General features: G+C 38.9%; 2 protein-coding genes across 3 annotated transcripts in view; one reads left to right on the top strand and one right to left on the bottom strand.

Annotated features, from left to right (window-relative positions):
- The window catches only part of LOC306870239 (mucosa-associated lymphoid tissue lymphoma translocation protein 1-like), a 1,002,100-nt gene that overhangs the window by 933,385 nt on the left and 46,822 nt on the right, over window positions 1–21,893 (bottom strand). The window lies entirely within an intron of this gene.
- rxrab (retinoid x receptor, alpha b) overlaps window positions 17,927–21,893 on the top strand; it is a 60,569-nt gene continuing 56,602 nt past the window's right edge. The window contains exon 1 of the mRNA XM_079417399.1: window positions 17,927–18,175. Coding sequence (XP_079273525.1) covers window positions 18,148–18,175 — 28 coding nt within the window. The 5' untranslated portion in view covers window positions 17,927–18,147. The remainder of the gene's footprint in view (window positions 18,176–21,893) is intronic.

The raw sequence follows: 21,893 nt of genomic DNA, 5'->3' as shown, positions 1-21,893 counted from the left end.
TAAAAGATGAATATGAGACAAAACTACAGAATGTCACATTTTATTATTAGCCGTTTCAACACATACGTGTTTTACCAAATAGAAAGAACAGCACTTGTAGAGTTCATCCCACTCATTGATGTGAGCATAAGTATTGGGACAGTTGAACATAAGGCAGATATAAAAGATTAAAAGCTATTATTTATTTGCAGATCCCTTGCGCACAATCACAGCAGTGAGTCTGTGACCCATAGACATCACCAGACTCTTGGTCTCATCCTTTGAAATACTTTTTCCAGCCTTTAATGCAGCCAATTCCAATTGTTGCTTGTTTTGGGGAGTTTCTGCTTTTACTCTCCTCTCCAGCTGGTGAAATTCATGTTCAATCGGATTTAAATCTGGAGATTGACTTGGGCAATCTAAGACTTCCCATTTCTTTGCCCTTATAAATTCCTTGACTGAACTGGCAGGGTGTTTTGGGTCATTGTCCTGATGCAATATGAAGCACTTCCCAATGAATCTGGTGGCATTTTCTTGAATATTGGTAGGCAAGATGGTTTTGAACCCTGCTACTGTCATCATACATTAAGTCATCAGTAAAGTTGAGAGGGGCTGTTCCAGAGGCAGCCATGCATGCCCTGTCACGGTTCAAGGTGCCTTCTCGGGTCCTCGTGCTATCTGTGTTGTCCTGTCATGTTCGGCAGCTCGTGGTCTGGGCAATCAGGGCTGATCGTGCAGTGGGAGGGCACGGATCACGAGCTGACTCTCCCCCACCTGTCGCTCATTCCCCCACTCCCATATATGTCCCTGTTTTTCCGTTCCTCGTTGTGAGTAGATTGTTTTGTCCGTACTTGTGTTGTGTGTATGAGAATCTCACTTCTCAATTTCTGACTCTCTGTTCCCTTGTGCTACAGGACTCGTAGCACGGAGATCCAGCAGCTTGTGTGGTCCGCAGACGCTGTTGGCCAGCTCTGGTATCTCTGCTTCCTTAAGCCGCCGTTATATATTGTTTATGTTATTTTGTGTTTTGGTGGCGAAAATAAAAGTTTTCTCCTGCTCACTCTGCATCTGAGTCCTTCTTCACTCTCGCCGTGACATGCCCATGCCACGACACCACCTTCACCATGCTTTACAGATGAGGCTGCATGCTTGGGATCATTTGCAGTTCCCTTTTTTTCCTCCACATTTTTGCTTTCCCATCACTTAGATAAAGGTTCATCTTTGTCTCATCGGTCCATAAACACAGTTCCAAAACTCTTCTGGCTCACCTTTGTGCTCACCTTTGTGTCTCTAATCCTGCCTTGCCATTTTTGGTGCTGGTCAGAGGTTTGCATCTTGCTGTGTAGCATCTGTAATTCTGTGTCAAAGTCTTCTGAGGACAGTAAATTGTCAGAGCATCACCCCAGCTTTCTGGAAGTTGTTGGTGATTTTACAGACATGTCTTTTAGGGTTCATCTTCACAGCTTTTATGATTTGTCTGTCATCAACTACTGTTGTTTTCTCAGCCGATCAGGTCGTTGTTGGTTGCTGGTGTCGCTGGTGGTTTCCAAACTCTTGATTTCTTCATGCCCTTTGTTTTTGCTAGAGCTCTAATTGACTTCCTCTTTTCTTTTAGCATCCAAATTGCTTGCTTTTCTCTCAAAGTCAGCTCCCTCGTCTTCATCCTGGTTTGTGTGTGTCATCATTGAATGCAAGATTCAGAATACAGAAGTAATGGATATAACTGATATGACACATTCCCTGCTTTTAATATCTGAAGAATTAATGCAACAGGACACAGCTGATCACTTAGAAAGACCTGTGAGGCAACTGTTCCGGTACTTATGCTCACATCAGATAGAGGGATGAAACTCTAAAAGTGCTGAACTTCTTAGCTGGTAAAACATATATGTGTTGAATCACCCAATAATAAAATGTGACATTCTGTAGTTTTGTCTTATATTCATCTTTTAATCATATTTGTATAAGTCTTGACTCCACAGCCAACAGAGCAATTTTGTCTTTACTGTTCCAATACTTATGGAGGGCACTGTACATCCGAATCAAACTAGACTGCAGCAGTACACTAAACCAACAAACATCAATTGTATATACACAAATATTTGCATATGGTATATATGATATGATGTTTGTTGATTTGGTGTGCTGCTACAGCCTAGTTTGACTCGGATGTAGGCCACAATGCATCAGAATGTGAATATTCTAGTGATAACAAAACTCCAACCAGTTATTCCTCGCAGGGAGTATCATGGCGGATGTCCAAATCCACTATAATTTTATAATTTTTGTGTCACAAAATATGGTTTTAAGATTTTGTTTGGAGACTATTACTTTGCAATGTACTTTAATGTAGACTTTAAATATGCAGGTTAGTAATAAAGTTTATATTATATTTTATTTTATATTTCATACCTTCTCCATATGCCTTTTTTCTATCTTTCTGTTTGATCTTCCACTGTGTTGTTTTTTAATTTAAAATTAACATGCATTATTGACGAGACATGAATAATGTGTTAAAGTTCTAAATGAATTTGGGCAAAAGCATGAAAAGATGAGAGAACAGTAATTTCTTACCCTCTTCCTTTTTTCTTGCTCTCTACTTTCCTCCCTTAAATGATTCTTGCAATCACACAGCTTTTTTGATGGTCCAGTTAAAGCACTTTAAAAACACTGCATTCTTCAGGAAAATGGTCATGCGCATTCAGTAAACAAGGCTGTCAGAATAAATGGCATGGTTTATACCTTATATCACAAAAGAAATAGGAGTTGTTGTGGTGATTGAATGTTGAGCTTTAGAAAATATTGGTTAGCTCTAAACTGATGCAGAGGCATTTGGTTTTCTCTGAATGCATTATATGTTTAGGATCTTTCTATCAATAAACAAACACAAGAAAGTTACACTTCCTCACCACTGCTGTTAACAATTACATTGTCTTTTGAAACATATGTTAGGTACAACAATTGTTTCATTGTACATCATGACTTGGCTCAATCAAACATATTCAGAGCAGCGTTTCGACCATAATGGGTAATTTTCTCCATTCTTCCTCTCCTACTCGTCTACCACAAATCTGACAGTGCTTTAGTGTTCTCAACCGCTAATTGCTACATATGGTTTTATATAATGTGGAACAACAGAGCATTCAGATTTACATGAGAGCACAACATGGCCATCAACTGATTGCCTCCAGTTTTTCAGTTTGCAAAGACCCAAACAGCAGAGTTTAAACTGAGACTATTTAACATTGTTATTACTACATGAGTGCTCTGTTGTATGGTGAAGAGGCCATAGAAAACAAGATTGTTTGATGTTATTGGATGGGAGAAGTGTGGGAACAGTTGAAGAAGTGTTTCTGTATGTCTGGCACATTGTATGGGCATTGTCTCCAGGGCATCCGGATAATACTACACGACTGTAAGTACACCAGTGTAGAGTTCTGCTGCATTAAAGAGACTGTAAACATGAAGGATCATGACAAAGTCAGGCATCTGTGTATACATATACTGTATATATATATTTATTTATACAGCAGTTCGTTCTGGTTCTCGAATCTAATTGGCTGAGAGGAGTGTGATATTCAAGTGATATCGGAACTCCAACTGTTTTACCATTTGAATCACTTTTGCAGTAGTTTTCACAGCGAGTGTCATGGTGAACACCCAAATCCACTAAATTTTTATAAATAATACTATTTTTGTGTCACAGAGTGTAGTTTTAATGTTTTTTTAGTTGAGAATGTACTTGTTTGGACTTCAAATATGCGGTTTGCTAATAAAGATAATGGCTATTTGAAAATTTGCATCGATGTTTTCGGAGATGTGTGCTCCAGGGCATCATGAACCCGCTGAGAGCAGCCTCACCTCGGCCAGATCTTCTAGAATTTGCTACTGGCCGATGTCTCTATAGTGGTTAATCATGAGATATAATTAGTTATGGGCAATCTAATGGGCAGTCTTATGTCTCATTAATCAATTAAAAGTTCCAGAGTAAATAATTTTGACTGAGAGCAAAATCTCATCATGTTAGATTTTATGCAGCTTCAAATTAGAATGCTGCCTTTGTACTTTTGACTGAATTGCCTAGCAACTTTTATGATGGCTGTTGTTGTTTATTAAATATTATTATTCTATAAATAATAGTAGTATTTAATAGTAGTATTTAGTAGTGCGAAACAGACACAAATATGTACTTTTATATATTTTATTGAAGTATTAATTTGAAGTATTTCATTTTGATTAATCTAAGAGTAATACAACTGAATGATAACTCCAATAATTCGGAATTGGATGATAAATATTTGCGTTCATATTGAAATTTCCTTAGCAAATTGGAGCACAGTTTGAGTAATTAAACTAAGAATCCAAGTTGGAGACTTGAAGGTAATTACGTTGTAAATAATGTTCAGTTTCTTCCTTAGACCAATCATTTTGCTTTATAAGATCTCAATATATCGTCAAGAGCTAGGGGTATACATGTTCCTTGATATGATTTTTTATTTATTTTTTATTCTCAAAAACCGATAGGCGCTGACTTGCATTTTATGCATTTTTGCAGAATCTGTATTACAGAATTGCATAATTTGCATGTTGACTTGCATTTTTGGGTGAACTATATTGATAAAATCTTATTTGTGCTTTTTTTTTTCTTTCTAAACTGATCATAATCACAGACCTTTGAGGAAAACTCACGTGTCTTTCTTTTTCTCTGTTTCGTATTAGTTTGAGCCGAGCCTGAGGCTGTTGACACAGGACGTAATTAACAGAAGACCTCAGTAGGATCATTGGTAATGTCTAGTCTCTGTAATGGTCAGAATGATGTAAGGCCAATTGCATTTGAAAGAGCTGCAAACAATGTCGTGACAGTATGCCTTCAGCTCAGATGAGAAGACTTTTGGACTTCACCAAAACTGCTTTAGAAGGACTTGATAGCAAATTCTCAGAAAAAGAATATATGCTTTGAGTAAACAACTTATTTTGCATCTTTTGCAGCCTACCAGGATTACAGTAACTAAAACTGTAAAAAAAAACCTGTAAATTCTGCATCTATAACTCAATATCTTAATCTTTGTTATCTCTATATCTGTTCTATTTTTTAACACATGCAGTTTTCCAGTTCCTCTCTTTCAACTGTCCTCTAGGACTATCAAGACTGAGACGTACCCTTTGGGTCAGTAACATGAGCTGTGAAGAAACATCTTGCGGCTTTCTGTGCCAGAAATGGTAGAGGAGATTGTGAGGCTGTAGGTGCTGGCTAATGGCTTGTGTCAGTGTAATCTAGTGGATTGTGTGGCAGGGTGGAATTAAGATCAAATGACAATGTCTGGTCAGCACTTCAGCAGGAACACTTTCAAAACACAGTTTGTATTATTATTAATAAATATTAGTAATAATATTTATTAATAATATTTATAATACAATAAATATTATTATAAATATTATTTATTAATAATTAATTAATACTATTATTATAAATTATTTATTAATAATATTATTATAAATAGTATTTATTATAAATATTTAGAATATTTACTCATATTTATTTTCATAAAAGTGAAAATCAAGGTTACGGTCATTTACAATTTTGTTTAGGATTTTATAAAAGCGTTTACATTAATTCTTCTGATAAAACTTATTTGTATTATGTGAGCTGTAAAACTATTAATAATCTTCAGTTGTTGTAGTGTTTGTGATTTGTATTATATGGTCATGCCAAAAGGCTAGTTAGGTGATATTACAATAATTATTTTAACATATATTATTTTTTTTAAAGGGACAACTAATTAAAATGAACTCATTCATTCATTCATTCATTCATAATATAATATAAAATTTAGATGCCACAAATACTGTCAAATGAGCTTAACCTTTAATGAGCTCAGATAATTGTTTTAGCTCATTTTGATACACTCAAGAATTACTTAGGATTTGACAACTTGTACAACACATCACTTGTTATCTGATGTTGGTATAGATAATAGCCAATGTAACATATGTTTTTGCTGATTGTTTCGAAGCCCATGTGCTTCTCCTTTATAATATTGTGATGACATTTGATTCTTCTCATCAGGTTTCATTTTTCCAAAGCAAGTCCCAAATGCGAGATAGACACAAAAGTCATGTGATCAGATTGATGACGTCATGATGTGTGTTATTCTGAGCTGCTTTGACGTTGGGATCTGGGTGAGCGGTGATGTGTATGGGGTGTAAAAGGGAAGCAGAAGTGTCACCCTAAGCAACAGCAGCAGCGCTGCAGTGACAGTCACACTCGCATTATGACATCTGTGTCCCTCACATAAGGATGATCACTCTGTTACAAAGCACAATTTGTACAGACACACTTCCTCACATACTAGGGATGTGTGAGTCGACTATAGTCACACGGAGTCAAATTTGAGTTTCACACTGAGCATTTTTGCACTTCACAAATTTTAGAAATTGAAAAAAAAAAAGATCTATATTTGACTATTCTGCTTGGTTAATACAAGGACTGGCCTCTATTTATATTTTTGATCAGTCATATTTCAGAAAAAGTACATATCAAAATTGTGTGTGTGTGTGTGTGTGTGTGTGTGTGTGTGTGTGTGTGTGTGTGTGCGCGCGCGTTATTGTGTAAATGAGGACATAAATGACACAGGTATGACATAGGTATTACAAGGTGAAGGTGACTTATGAGGACATTGCCCCATGTCCCCACTTTTCAAAATGCTTATAAATCATACAGAGTGAGTTTTTTGGGGGGAAAGTAGAAATGCACAGTCTCCTATGAGGGCTAAGTTTAAGTGTAGGGCAATAGCACATACAGTTTGTACAGTATAAAAACCATTACGCCTATGGGATGCCCCCACTTTTCACAAAAACAAACGAGTGTGTGTGTGTGTGTGTGTGTGTGTGTGCGCGCATGTGTGTGTGTGCGTGCATGCAGTTTGCCAGAGGTGTGAGGCTGGTAAGGCTGAAAGACTGTGATTTCCAGGTTTTTGGTGGATGACTTTGAAATTGTGCATCTCCAGAGATATCTGGCAAAGTTATAGTCACAGCATCTGTGCCTCTGATCATTCATCATAGGGAATGTTATTTGGGCACACAGAAAGAGGACGTGTGAGAGAGAGAAGATGCTCTCATTGTACAGTTTATTGCCATCCCTGACAAATAAGATGGCATTTCTATATGTGGTTGTTGGATGAACAGCAGAATTTCCTCAAAAAATAAAACAATTCAAGTTCAATGCAACACCTAACATTAAAACTATATTACATATTGTTTATAAAGTATAATTATATTTACATAGGACAGCTATTAACATAAAAAAGCATTCAAATGTTCTATAAATAATTATTTTATCAGTGTGCCATCACAAATCTACCAAAAACTCGCTGAAATACTTCTTCCTGCTGAATTAAGTGTGCACAACATCATCCACAAGTCACAAAATCACTATTTTTCCCTTTGCTTTCCTTTTGTTTTGGGGCTCGAGGAATCTGAACACCTTTTTATATTTCACTCACAGCAGAAGTGATAGAAAAAAACACAACGGCAGTATTCTGGAAAAACAACAGAGGCAAGACAGAAGGCTATAGGCTTTCTTATCTTCATTAAATGTCCTTCATTAGAAAAAGCTGAGAAGAAATGTCCAATCTTTTTTTTTTTCAACATAGACTATATACTATACAGATGTTCTGGACACTTTAAAATGCATGAATGTCATTATATTTTACATACATTTTAGGGAATAGTTCATCAAAAAATGATAATTTCCTGGAAATATACTTAGATGAGGCTGTTTCTTCATCCAGGCTGTTTCTGTTTCTTCAGATTTGGAGAAATTTAGCATTACATCACTTAGCAATGGATCCTTTGCAGTGAATGGGTGCCGTTAGAATGAGATCATGACAGAATGACATCAAAATAAGTACAAATAATCCACATGAATCCAGTCTCCAGTCCATCAATTAATGTCAGATGTTTTGACTCTCATTCTGATGGCACCTATTCACAGCAGAGGAGTGATGTAATGCAAAATTTATCCAAATCTGTTCTGATGAAGAAACAAACTCATCTACATCTTAGATGGCCTGAGGGTAAGTAAATCTTCAGCAAATTTTCATTTTTGGATGACCTATTCCTTTAAAGCAAGTATTACAGAAAGAAATCAGGGAGATTAAGGAGCCATTTCAATAGCTCGGAAATGTCACAACATATTGATAGAGTGCATTATTGAAAAACAATAGCATCCATCACAACTAAATTTAAATATAATGTAACAAATTGCAATTCACATGCCTTCAGGTTCAGTCTGTATTAATCCAGACAGTTAAAAATAGCGCCAATTCACTGTCAGAATGAAGATTTTCTCTTCTGTATATAACAGAAAGAGAAAAACAGTCAAAACTGCACCCATCGCATATGAACTGTTCTTTTTATGTTTAAAATACAGATGTTCATACAACTGTACTTGGAGTAACACCATCACTTAAGCAGCAGACTACACCAATAGTCCACTGTTAAGATCCAAATGGCTCCAATTGAATCTAATGAGCATGTTCATTGGAGGGGGCATGTGAGGGTGAGGGGTTACACCAGACTCTTGGCCTGATGCTGGTAGAGTGCCTGTGAGTTGACCTGACTCTGACCCACTCTCTAGTGAAGTTTGCCTGACTGTGGCCTCTCCACAGTCCACACCATTACAAAATGGCAGAATCTCAGTGTGAGTGGCCGTCTAGGGGAGACTGTGATGGCCGACATACTGTAAGCAGCTGTAAATCAACCGTGGACTTGGGAAAGCTTTAAATTATAAATGTAAGACTGTGGTAAACAAGGACAATACATTTTTTTGTGTTTCTTTTTAATTCAAATTCTCTTCCATAAATTAAAAATTAAGAAAAAACAACTAAATATATGTAAGTAACAAAATACAGTATATTCAGGGGAACAAATGTTACAGTCGTAACCCGAGACATTCCCCCTCGAGGGAACTCACACTGCGTCGGTAACGACACTTGGGGAATGTATACCCACTATGTCACCCTGAAACATGCCTGTCCTAGTGTGAAGCTGAACCAGGCACAACTTAAGACGAGAGCACTCGTGCACCCGGCGTGGAGGGAAGGTCCAGGCTATAAAACCTGATGAAAGTATGTGGGGTGGACCACTCAGCCGCATCGCAGATCTCCTGCAATGGGACTCCTGAAAGGAGGGCCCTAGAGGATGCCATGCCTCTAGTAGAGTGGGCCCTCAAGGCCGCAGGTGAAGGCAAACCGCGCACCTGATAGGCCAAGGTAATAGCCTGAATAGTCCAATTACTAATCGTCTGCTTGGAAGCAGGAAGTCCCTTCTTGGGTCACACCAACAACTGTTCCGACCTCCTCCAATGAGAAGACTTCTGAATAAAGATATTCAAAGCTCTGACAGGGCAGAGAAGATGAAGCCTCTCTTCTTCCTCTGACACATAAGGACCACCAGCCGTGCCACATTAGATGGCACCTTGGGCACATAGCCGGGCCTAGGGTGTAAAATGGCCTGAACTCCTCCAGGAGCAAACTCCAGGCAGGTTGGCGAGATAGCCAAGGCCTGGAGATCCCCCACTCTCTTGAGCTCATCCTCCATGCACCACGGAGGAAACGCACGACCAGCTGGTGCCTCCCCAGAGGCCCAACATCTAAAGGCGCGTGGAAAGCCGCAATAGCTGCCACATACACCTTTAGTGTGGACGAGGCAAGACCAGCAGAGAAACGATCTTGGAGGAACTCCAGCACTGAAGCCACCGGGCAGTTAATTGGGTCCAACCCACGTTCTCTACACCACGTAGAACACACATTCCACTTTAGGCCGTACAATCTCCTTGTGGAGGGAGCCCTAGAACTGAGTATGATCTCGATCACTCCAACCGACAAGCCAGCCTCTAGGTACTGCGCCCCCTCAGGGGCCAGACCCACAGTTTCCACAGCTCTGGCCGAGGGTGAAATCGGGGGAAAAGTGTACAGGCGTAGCCTCGGCCACGTCTGTACCATGGCGTCCAACGCCAGGGGGGCTGGATGCCTGAGAGAAAACCACAGTGGACAGTGGGTCGTCTCTCGAGACGCGAACAAATCCACTTCCACTGGGTCGAACCTCTCGCATATCGACTTCACCACCTCGGGGTGAAGTCTCCATTCCCCGGGCCTCAACCCTTGCCTCGACAAGACGTCTGCTCCCCGATTCTGGTCCCCAGGGACATACATTGCTCTGAGAGACTATAGTTTCCCCTTGGACCACAGGAGGATCTGGTGCGCCAATCTGCGCAGAGGACGTGACCTCAGACCCCCCTAATGGTTCAAATACGAGACCATTGACATATTGTTTGCTCGTATTAGGACATAGTGACTGCTGAGATCTGGGAGAAAGCTCCTCAGACCCTTGTAGACCGCTAGCATTTCCAGACAATTTATGTGCCATGAGGAAACCTTCATGGCACATAAAGGTTTCCGTGCGTTCGCCGGAAATTGATGTGGCCCGAAGCGTACTGGACGGCGGGATAACAACATCAATTTCCTGAGGGTTTCGAGGTGGAAACGACCTCGATCGCTCCACCCCATGGGGGGCAACCCTCAGAAGCCCTGCGAGAGCTAGGACCTCTTTCCCGAAGCCTTTCTAGCCTGAAGGACAGTCCTCAAATCGACCTTTGGCTCGGCAAGCTTTGGACGAGAGCATCGCCTCTGTTGCCAAGATCCCTAAGAAGGGGCTCTTGAAGAGACACTCTCTTTTTGTACCTGCCGGTACGAGGAGCTTGATGACAGCTGGGGCCACCCACTCAGAGCAGCCTTCTTAGATTTAGAGCGGCGAGGGAGGTACTGCTTAAATGCTGCAGACTGCTTTTTCGCCTCCTGAAACCTGTCGACGACCATATTGACTGTGTCGCCGAACAGGCCAGAAGGCGATATCGGGGCATCTAGGAGAAAGGCCCTGTCCTTCTTTTTTATCCCTGACAAGTTTAGCCACAAATGTCTCTCCCTGGCAACCATAGCCGCCATGGAGCACGGGCCGTCTCCTTGGTAACACGGAGAAATAAATCTGCAGCTCTGCTAAATCACCCGGAGTTGGTCCCTCGCCCTAGTCTAAATCCTTTAAAAAAAATCAGCCTGGTATGCCTGCATCAGTGCCATTGTATGCAGGCATGCACCAGCCCAACCAGCCGCCATATAAGCCCTGCCCACCAATGATGATGTAACCCGACAAGGTTTGGTGGGCTTTAAGGGATGATGCAAAGTCAGGGGAGAGGTAGCTGGCTAAAGGCTCTTCCACTCGAGGCATCGTCCCAAAATGTTACTATAATCTAACACAAGAGGGTTAGAGAGTCGAGCGGAATACAGTTTATTCCGTGACTTACACAACTCATTGTGTAAGTCAGGAAAAAATGGTAAACCCCGGCGCTGAGGCTGAGACCTGTGCTGCAAGAAGCGCTCATCCAATTTACTTTTCTGAACTTGCACTTCCTGTTTTTCTTGTGGCCAGTTAATATTAAGTTTGGCCACAGCACGAGACAGCACATCAATGAGCTCCTCAAATGCGGTGAGCTCCTCAAATCCGCCTCGGTGCTGAGCATGTCTAATTCCTCGGAATCAGACAGCTCAAACATCGGGTCCTCAAACATCGGGAGTGAGAACATCGGAACTGTCAGACGAGTACTGAGAATCTGCAGTCTCAAGCCCTCCTGACAGATCCATCTGCGAGCCCCACGATCTAAGCTGCCGCGCTGCCTCCGCGGAGCGCGCAAGCCTGGCCAGCCTCATTAAACACAGCCAGGCGGGAGCGCAGCACTCTGATCGGCAGAGCTTCACAGTCCGCACAGGCAGCTCCCTCGAGAGCTGCCTGGGTGTGCTGCACTCCCAAACAATGAACACACAGCTGATGTGTGTCCCCACCCGTTAAAAACCTCAGGCAGGGATGCACACACTACTTGAACTGTCCACTCGCCATGACAATATACTGCTTGTGACAAACAACACCAAATAAGACACACAATGACACATAGCGCTTGCTGAAGAGCAAAAAGCTGACTCTGTTGTGTGCCGGCGTCCCTTTGTATCTTCCGAGTATGCGGTCACATGTTACGTCATGACGCAACACCAATCAGGATTGGAATAGTTTCATTCATGCTTCAGACGCGCTACGCTGAGGGGGTTCCCCAAAGTGTCGTTACCGACGCAGTGTTTCGTTCCCTCAAGGGGGAACAACTTTCGTCAATTTGACAACGCACACGCTGCAAATGCTCCCAACACAACCAAATAAAGAAACGCACTGCAAATGCTCACAACAACACAACCAAACAAAGAAACACGCTGCAAATAAAATTCTTTATGTGGTTGTGTTGTGAGCGTTTGCAGTGCATTTCTTCATTTGTTTGTGTTGTGAGCATTTGCACCACCTGCCGTCGAATTGATGAAGATATTTTCTTGATTTGCTGGTGCTTTTTCTGTTTGCATGTGTTCTATCTGAAGTTGCAGCGTGTTCTCGGCCACCGTAGTGGACACTTAAGATGCACATAAATTTTACTGCTTTAGATATAAAATATCATTGTTATTTTAGTGTCGCTGAGATACTAATTTATTTTTTCTATTTTTAGTTGAAGTTTTGTTAATTAAAAAAACTATGGTTTTAGTTTTAGTCAAAATATAATAACTCTCCTTCTAATACATTAAAACATCTGGTCTCATAATTTTTAGTGGATGGATAAAGATGTTGAAAGTTGATCTTGAAAGTTGTCTTCAAGTTCAAGCAGATGTAGTTCATCACATTAATTATAAACATGAGCCAAAAACGTTTGACAATCAGAAGTGTCACAATACATTTTATATCAATTTTGATCGTTTTACCATTTTAAATCTAAACTTATTTGATGGTGAAAAGCTTGAAAAGTGTTTGTGTTGTATTTCTGTAAAATAAATTCACTTGGTTTAGAATTTTTCATAATTTCAGTTCAGTTTGTCATAATTTTTAAAAATTTTCGAACATTTATTAACATTGTCGGCTTGTTACATTTGGTTAAGAGAGTTTAAGGTGAGCCTCACCCACTGGTCGCATCTGTACCTTAAGTATTTAAGGACAGGTCGTTCACAATACAGACTTGGCACTCATATCATAGAGCCAGGTGGTTTTCTAAGCACCCTCTCCATATGGTGCCCTTTTGTTTGCCTCTGTCCCTCTGTCTCTCTTTCTCTCACTCTCTCTCTGCCTTTTACATCTTGAGAAAGTCCTAACTGTTGACAGCTCTTTGAGCAACAGCAGGCTGTTGTTGTGAATGTATATAGAGCGAGCGAGTGAACAGGAGACAGAGAGCAAAGAAGAGTGTGTGCTGGATGCTAATGAAAAGCAGATGTTGGGATAGTGTCGGACTCGGAGCCTGTGGTTGTGTGTGTGTGGGTCCGCACTCATGCACGCTTGTCTGTGTGCATATGTGTGTGTGTTTGCATGTTTGTCCCCCTTCTTGTCTCCTAACCGCTGAGTCCTCTTGGTGTCCCAGCACCTGATAGGACAGCAGTTATTGATAAATAATATGCAGGCTGCATGGTGTATCTAGCCCAGGGAGTTCATAGTGAGTTGACCATCTGGATACACTGGTGGAGATGCAAACAGGGAGAGAGTGTGCCAAGTATCAAGGGCTATGGAGAAGTCAGCCACACTTCACTTACTAATTATTCACAGCAGTAAATTATTCGACTCATACTGAAGCTCACACAGCGGAATTGGGCCTCAACGCTTTAAACAATGTATTTCAGGACTATATATTTTCATTTCACTTTGTGTTGTGCTCTGCTGGCAAATACACACCCCTTGTCAATTTTGGATGTGAGTTTTGAATAAAACATGAATCTTATAGCATTTGTTGACGCAAGAAAAAGAGACCTGGTAAACTAGCTGAGAGATGGATTTGGTCAAACATAACTTTAAGCCCAAAGTTTAAGGAATACTTGAGCCAAAATATTTAAATAGTATACATAATGTAAATGCAATTAAAAATATATATTAGTACTATTATTCAGCAAGGATGCATTAAATTGGTCAAAACTTACAATTAAGACATTTGTAATGTGTAAAATTCCTATTTAAAAAAAGCTGTTCTTTTTCACATTCCATTCATCAAAGAATCCTGAAAACAATTATATCATAGTTCTCAGATTTTTTTTTTTTTTTTAGTATCATTGAGATAACATTATAGTTTTATATAATATAGTTTTTATTTTTAGTTTCTATGTTCATGTACTTTTTTAATAATATATTTTTAAGTTGTTTTAATTAGAAAGTTTTAATAACTTTGTTGTTTACACATACATCACACACATACTTTTGTTTAGTTATTTTAGTTCATCAAGATAAAGTAAAAGAAAATGAGAGTTTTTATAAAAATGGGACATTTCAAAAAATGTAAACACTTCTCCTTTCCATATAACACTGGCTGTGGAGCCTCCCCACAAAATAACATAAAAGTTTGATTCGTACACTCTATGATTTAAATTATATCCCAAGTCTTCTTGAAATGCTACTTTTGTGTGCAATTGGAAAACTAACTGCATATGGGTATGAAATGACATGAGGGTAAATCAACAATTACAGAATGTTTCTTTTTCCATGAGCTATTCCTTTAATAGCAGCCTTTTCTGTAATGCTTTCATATATTCAGCAGTCCAAACATTTTTATATTTAGTTCATGACACTTTTTTCCAGAACTCTCATGATGGATGCATCGAAGAGACACGAAATGACTGATTACTTGCTGCTGTGTTGGACTTCAGCGGATTGTCTAAGCGTGAGTGTGTGTGTGTGTGTGTGTGTGTGTGTCCGGGGGCAAACAGGTTTAATGGGCTGTGTACGAGGGGGTTGGGGGGTATTTCTCTTGAACTGGTGATGGTGGGAGGAAGTGTAGAGATTTATGACGAGGCTGATTGCCCCTCTCTTTCCTCCACAGTGGCTGACCAGCGGAGAGAGTGAGACTCACTAAATCACTCCTGCCACTGAGCCCCTGCACTTGGCGTTGATCCTTAAGAGATCAGTCAGTCAGACACATCTCAATTTGTCTCCCTGAGAAAGTCACACTGCACAAGGTTTTGGTTTTCTATCACTAACCCCTGATAATACCACTGTTTGATGGAGTTGCTCCTCTTTTGAGGGGTGTGGTGTGCTCATTTCAGTGGTGCTGTTTGTTGGCCTGCACATCACTGTTAGTAAGTCTCTACAGGAAAGCATAGTTCCTGAGAGTATAGACTTATTCTGACAGAGTAATTACAAAACCTGTAACAGCCAAGTGAAAAAGAGGCTAGAAAACAATCATTTATCTCTCTCCCTCTCTCTGTTTTATTTATTTATTTATTTTGAATAAATAATATAAATAATAAATTATTTTATTTATTTATTTATATTTTTCCTTTATTTTATTTTATTTATTATCCGTTATATTTTGTACATTTTATTATAATTTATAAGCCTTTCTGTCTCTCTCTTTTTTTTCCTGCATGAGTATTGAAGTTAATGAGACAGACTGACCTCAGGGCTGTTTCTAGCTCCTGGTCGATAGTGAGGAATGTGAACCTAAGACTTCCAATGACCAAACTACTGTCATACTGTTCTACTGTCATACACAAAGGAATAAGAAAACACGGTGCTTGCCTCATTTCTTTTCTTCTGAAACTAGTTGAAATTATAGCAGTTTAAACAAGCAATTTAAACTATTTAACATTCTTGTAGAAAAATAACAAGAATATAAAACATGTTTAGTTTAAATGTAAAAGAGCAGAACTGAATGAATTAAATTAGTATTTAAAGGGATAGTTCACCCAAAAGTGAAAATTCTGTCATCATTTACTCACCCTCAAGTAGTTCCAAACCTGCATGGGTTTCTTTCTTCTGTTGAGCACAAAAGAAGAATTGCTGTTGCAAACATTTGCATTCAACGTTGACTTAGTAGACATTGACTTCCACATTTTTTCCATACTATAGGCACCAGTGGCTACCATAAACTGTTTGGTTACCTATATTCATCAAAATATATTTTTGTGTTCAACGGAAGAAAGAAACTCATACAAGTTTGGAACAACATGAATGTGAGCAAATGCTGATAAAATGTTCTTTTTCGGTGAACTATCCCTTTAATTTCAGTGATTTATTCAAATGAAAAGGGATTGCATTATAAAACCGAACTTATCCTTATATTGCAATTTACTAGTAATACTGATATCATATTAAAAATGAACCGCAATTAGATTTATTAAGCTGTTTACATTCTCTCTATAAGGGTGCTTGAACTGAGGAACAATTGCAATCATTCTTGGAAAGCCATTTTGGTCTCAGACTAAGATGCTGTTTGAAAAGTGAGTATGCTCTTCCAATCTCACCAGCTGTTATTGTAACCTATGACTCTCTCCTCATCCGTTTTTACAGCTATGAGTTACAGTATAGCTAGAACTCAGAAGCTGAACTTTGCCATTTGCTTTGAAAAGCTATCTGACCTCTAAACTTCCAATTTAATTAGATCTGAGGCAGCATTTTCTTTGCTCAGACAAGCACTATTGGAGAGGTGTCAAGTTTGCATTGAAATAGTACAGTATAATGTGGACCAACAGAATAGAAATTTCAAGCCATTTAAACAAACATCAAATCTGATCAAACAGCTAATTACAGCTTCAAATAAAAATCTATAGAGCTCCAAACTATCAAAACCTACACCCCCCACCCCCCCTCGGTGTCAAACTTGTAAAAGCTCACTGACATTTTCACAAATGGAAACTTATGACATTGACCTGCATGAAGAGATTACATGAGTTTGAGCAACATGATAATCTGTTTCAAAGATCCCAGTTGCTCTGGTCAGGTCAAAAAAGGAATTACTGAACATAAAGTATTTACATGTGGATGCATTTATCCATGCATAGATTTATTCTTATCACAAAACCTTTAAAGATTAAAGTCTTTCACTTTGCAACCACACCTTCTTTATAATTATCTTGATGGCCAACTGTCCATGTATGTCAGGTTTTAATATACCCTGCCATGAAGATTATATTAATATTATATAGCTGTTAGAAAGCAATCTCCACCTCGCATTATAATTAATTCCCCTTTTGCACTGAGTAAACTAATCTCAATCTATATTAATCTATGCATATTCATTAAAAAATTTATTTCATAATGCTAATGAATAGTTTTGATCTTTAATGTGCCATGTATATTAATTAATGATGAAATTCCCTGGAGTACACAACATCAGTGACACATACACATTTAGATTTTTCTATAGAAAATCTCATTTCTGTTCTGTACAAACAAGAAAGAGAAAATAGTCCAGATAAATTTTACTCCGTGTAAAACAGGATTGCTTTAATTTCTCTCCAAAGATAAACTAAATAATAGTTGTCGAAAATGACATAATCTAGGACCTTTATCCACCTTATTTTGTAATGCAGAATGTGCAAGACTTTCGACTCATTAGCCATTAAAAAACTAAGAACAACAAAGTTCAGTAAATAGTCAAACTTTTTTTACTAAAAACCATTTTCTTTATGATAACGATAATAAATAAAAAGCATTTGATAAGAAATAGCCTACCAGTTTGCAATGTCAAGCATCAAAACGGACTGTTTTTGTACAGCTAAAATATCTGGAATTGAATGACAGCGGAAGCTTTGCACATGCAAATTACAAATGACCACCCGCTGTTATATTAAAAATAAGGTGTGTCATTGTAAACAAGTGTATCCCTCACAGCCTTTTCATTCAGTTGAATAAACGAATAGGGACTGTTGTCATACCAGCGGACCTATAAAAATCGCTAAATACATATTTTAATGGAATAATCTTATAGTCTGAAGGGGGTGTTTGCAAGAGTACCAGTACCACATTGAAAAAAGTAGAAGTGGTTTGTCGCTGCAAAAGTGCTGGTGGTCAGAGTCCCCCTCGGTAGGGTCCCTATGGTGAGGCAGTGCTTGATCGCTGAAGGAATACTGGGAGTGAGTGAGCGAGCGCTCTTGCGGAGTTACAAACTGGATGGAGCCGATTGAAGTAGGCTAGATACTTTAGTTATAATAAGTGGATCTTTACAGCGGATATCTGGCTTCAGTCTGACGACGTTTCCTACTGGATCTTATAGCGTGCCCACTTGGGAAAATAAATCATTATCTGCAAGAAACATAGCTGGCATGCGCTAATATGGAAACCAAACCATTCTTGTCTCTAGGTGAGTTGGACTCTAGGGAAATATGGTTTCTATTATGTTGACTATAATGTCATGCAGAGGTACGGACATCTACCAGTTTCTGCTCAGAAGTGCTGAAGGAAACGAAACTCTGCATGTTTGCGTTCATATGTGTATGAGTGCCTTAAACATGTTTTCCACAAAATAATAGCTTTTCTTCATTTTTCGTGGGCAGGTAATGGGAATGAAATAGAAGTAATAAGCAAGCGAGCCAGTAGAGTTAATAAAATGATGATGAGCAAGATTGTCATTATTACTGTAAGTTTATATCTGTGATGTATATGTTATCATCACTATACTAATAAGATAATATTAGGTCAATTAAGGTGTGTGGCTAATAATTCATGAAGTGCAGACTGGATGACTTCAGTTAATGTTAACAGTTGATTGAAGCGCGCTCATTGTTCAGTTGTGCGCTGTCACATTTATCACTCTTAAAGCTTATGGAAAGCTGTTTTATCAATTATTTCAGTAAACTAACGAGCATTTCTTTCAACGTCTGCAGTACATTATGTGCTCAATTATGTATTTGCTTGTAGTCTCTATATTAACAATGACAACTAGTAACTATTCCATTATTACTGGTAATAAGTAGGGCTGCACGATTAATCGGAAAAAAATCACGATCTCGATTCATATATAAATGCGATCTCATTTCTAAATGACGGCGATTCACTTCCGTGTATTTCCCTGCATTCAGATCATGCTGCATTCACGCGTTATTGGTCACACTCACACAATAACAAAACACTATTAATTCACCAATCAATCATAAATCTTGATCACTTTTCTCCTCTCCCTCAAGGCAACAGACCTAAACGGAGTCAATAGGCGCGTTCGCGGAATGATCACCATATGGCATCAAAGTACCACGAGAGCAATAAGAAAGCAGTCGGATCCTATGCATTCAAATCGCTCTTGCGGTACTTTGATGTCATACGGTGATCATTCTGCGCAGCGCTGCTTCAACGGGGCGTCAGCATCAAAGCTTGACGGAGGGCGTGTCTGAAGCTTGGCGCTGACCATGGTGCTGAAGCGCCGTCATAGTGATAACAGCCAATCACATAATTTTCTGGTGCTGCATGAACGGGATTGGCTAGCATCTGCGCTAGGCTATTTGCATAAGGTGATCTGATTGGCTGACGCCTGCGTTGGAGCTTGAAAAGTTGAAAAGTTTTCAACTTCTGCCGCGTGCAACGCCAGTGAAGCGACACGAGGGACCCACAATTCAGTTCGGCGACGCTTGCCGTCACTCCATTCAAAGTAAACGAGAGGCGTTGACACCGACGCCCCGTGTGAATGTGAATATTTTTATTTATTATTGTTAATGTTCTCTTATGTTCAACAACTTAAAGCTTTAAAATTATTTACTATAAGGGGTCTAAAATAAAGAAAAGAGACAATTTTTTGTTACTCCAGCACTTTATTATACTGAATGTCCTGTGTTTTTTTTTTTGTACTTGAGTGCAATGCATTTTGGTTGAAAAAATGAGAATCGTGTAAGAGAATCGTGATTCACATTTTAGCAAGAATCGTGCAGCCCTAGTAATAAGTAGAATTTTGTCATTTAATTCAATGGGAATCTGGGGTTCAAATTTAAACTACCAGTTGTTATTGGTTGACCTAGCTATTGCAGTTTTACTAGTAATTTATCTGATGCTATGAAACTACTTCTAACTATTGAAATGATTATTATTGTATTTTTCCATTCCAGTTTTCTTAGTACTAATTTAATAGACAATTCTAACTGTTTATTAACTGTACTTTGTATTCTTGTTGTTACAGGTAATATTTGAATCTTACTATAAAGTGACCACAAAGTAGCAATTCTGTCTAGTCTTCACATATAGCAAGTAGAAAAGCAACTTAGTGGGATAATTGCTATTGTAGCAAATGGGATAAATACTAGTGTCTTGTGAAATAAGTAAAGCTGAAATAGGTGCTATTTGAATATTTACAAATAATTATTATATATAATGGAATAAATATGGCTATTAGTCAGAAGTGAACAGTTGATATCTGAACTACAGATCCCATTAGAATTCAATGGCAAAATGGCAACAAAATAGTTACTTTGCACTACTGGAGTAGCGACTTGTAACAAAGGACTAGCAAAGGAAAAAGTACTGTTGACCTTAATTAAGTTAGATGTCATAGTGAATTAGATGCCATAGTGAAAACTAGCCTGTGAGGGATAAACTTAGAGTCTTTACAATGGCAAGAGTTATCATCATTAAAATTCCTGGCAAGCACTTTATTTACATTTATTTACTATAGTAATAACATTAAATGATGCACAAGCAACTAACCTTAAACCAAACCCTAACCATAATTCTATAATAAGTACAGGTTGTTAATTAATATTACTCAGTACTTATTTGTGTATTTTCACTATTAGTAATATAAGGCTTAAGTATTAGTAAAATGAAAGTAGTCCATTTAAATAATTAAATGTTAAAATGGCTTGCCATAAAAGCTCAACAAATCAATGGCAGCACACTTCAGTAGTTATCTCAACCTCTTGAAAGGCTGGTACACCAAGCTCTGAGTCCAGATGAGAATTGAAAATTTAACTAGATCTCTCAGATTTATCAAGATCTTTCTTTTCTTTGGTTTGCTTGGTAATTATGTGCTGCCTCATGATAGAGTGCATTAGTAGTCTGTTCTTACCTGAGCTTCTCCTATACCACATCAGCCTCTTTTAACTCTCTCTCTCAAATTAGATGACGTGTGCACGATTGGAAAATCTTAGTTTGACTGTAGCCATTGAGATTTAGAAAGTTATAACTCGTGACATATGTGATGGTACAGAGCTTGTTGTGTAAACTTGCACTGAAATTGTATTGCAACAATATTCATTTTCCAAGCCACCTATTTATACATTCCTTCTGCATGTTGGAGTCCCACTGTAAACAGTGGGTTTTGAGGCTTAATGTGCGCAACTTTACTGGCATTTGAAAAGTTTGCTCTCTATAGGTCTCTGGGGGCCACAAACTTTCCCTGGGGCGTCCCAAGTCCATGAGCGTTATTAAGAAATAGAGGGTCCCATTGTAAGAAAGCCCGTCTGTGGTAGTGAGGGGTTGTATACGGGATGCCGGACCACCCCAATAAAAGAGAACCAGTTTGGTTTATAGCAGAGCAGTTTTGTGTTTCTGAAGAGGTGATTGGTCCTTTGTGAATGTCTGCAGCTGTCAGTTTTATAAGAGCGGCTTTAAAGGGAAAGTTAATTGCTTAAAGTGACAGCGTCTCTCAGACACCCTCCAGCCACTGTCTGTGTCCAAATCAAAAGCAGTGTGGGCTGTTTCTAGACAGAATTACACAGAAGGCCAAACTGCACTTGAGAAAGTTTGTCTGAAGTGTCAGGTGATACACACACTTTAGAGGGGGAGCGTGTGTTTAGATCTCTTGTTTCACTGTTGTACAAACTGTTGCAATTTAAGCATCAGCTCTTAAAGCTTTTTGAAAGTGATGAGTGATGGCAGAGGGGGTATATTTGATCGGCTGCCCTGTTAATCATTTGCTCTATGCAATGTATGCATGATTCCTTGATAAAGGCAACTCTGCAGCTTGTAATGTGGACCTTGTTTGGTTGCATACATTTAGAGTAAGTTTACAGTGTAACAGTGGCCACCAAAAGTCACATTGAAAATCAGATTTATTATGAAGTTGAATAAATACTATGGAAGCCGTTTTTTGCCAC

The sequence above is a fragment of the Barbus barbus genome, assembly GCF_936440315.1.
Source record: "Barbus barbus genome assembly, chromosome: 5".
Lineage (NCBI taxonomy): Eukaryota > Metazoa > Chordata > Actinopteri > Cypriniformes > Cyprinidae > Barbus > Barbus barbus.
This window is presented reverse-complemented; position numbering and strand designations above follow the sequence as displayed.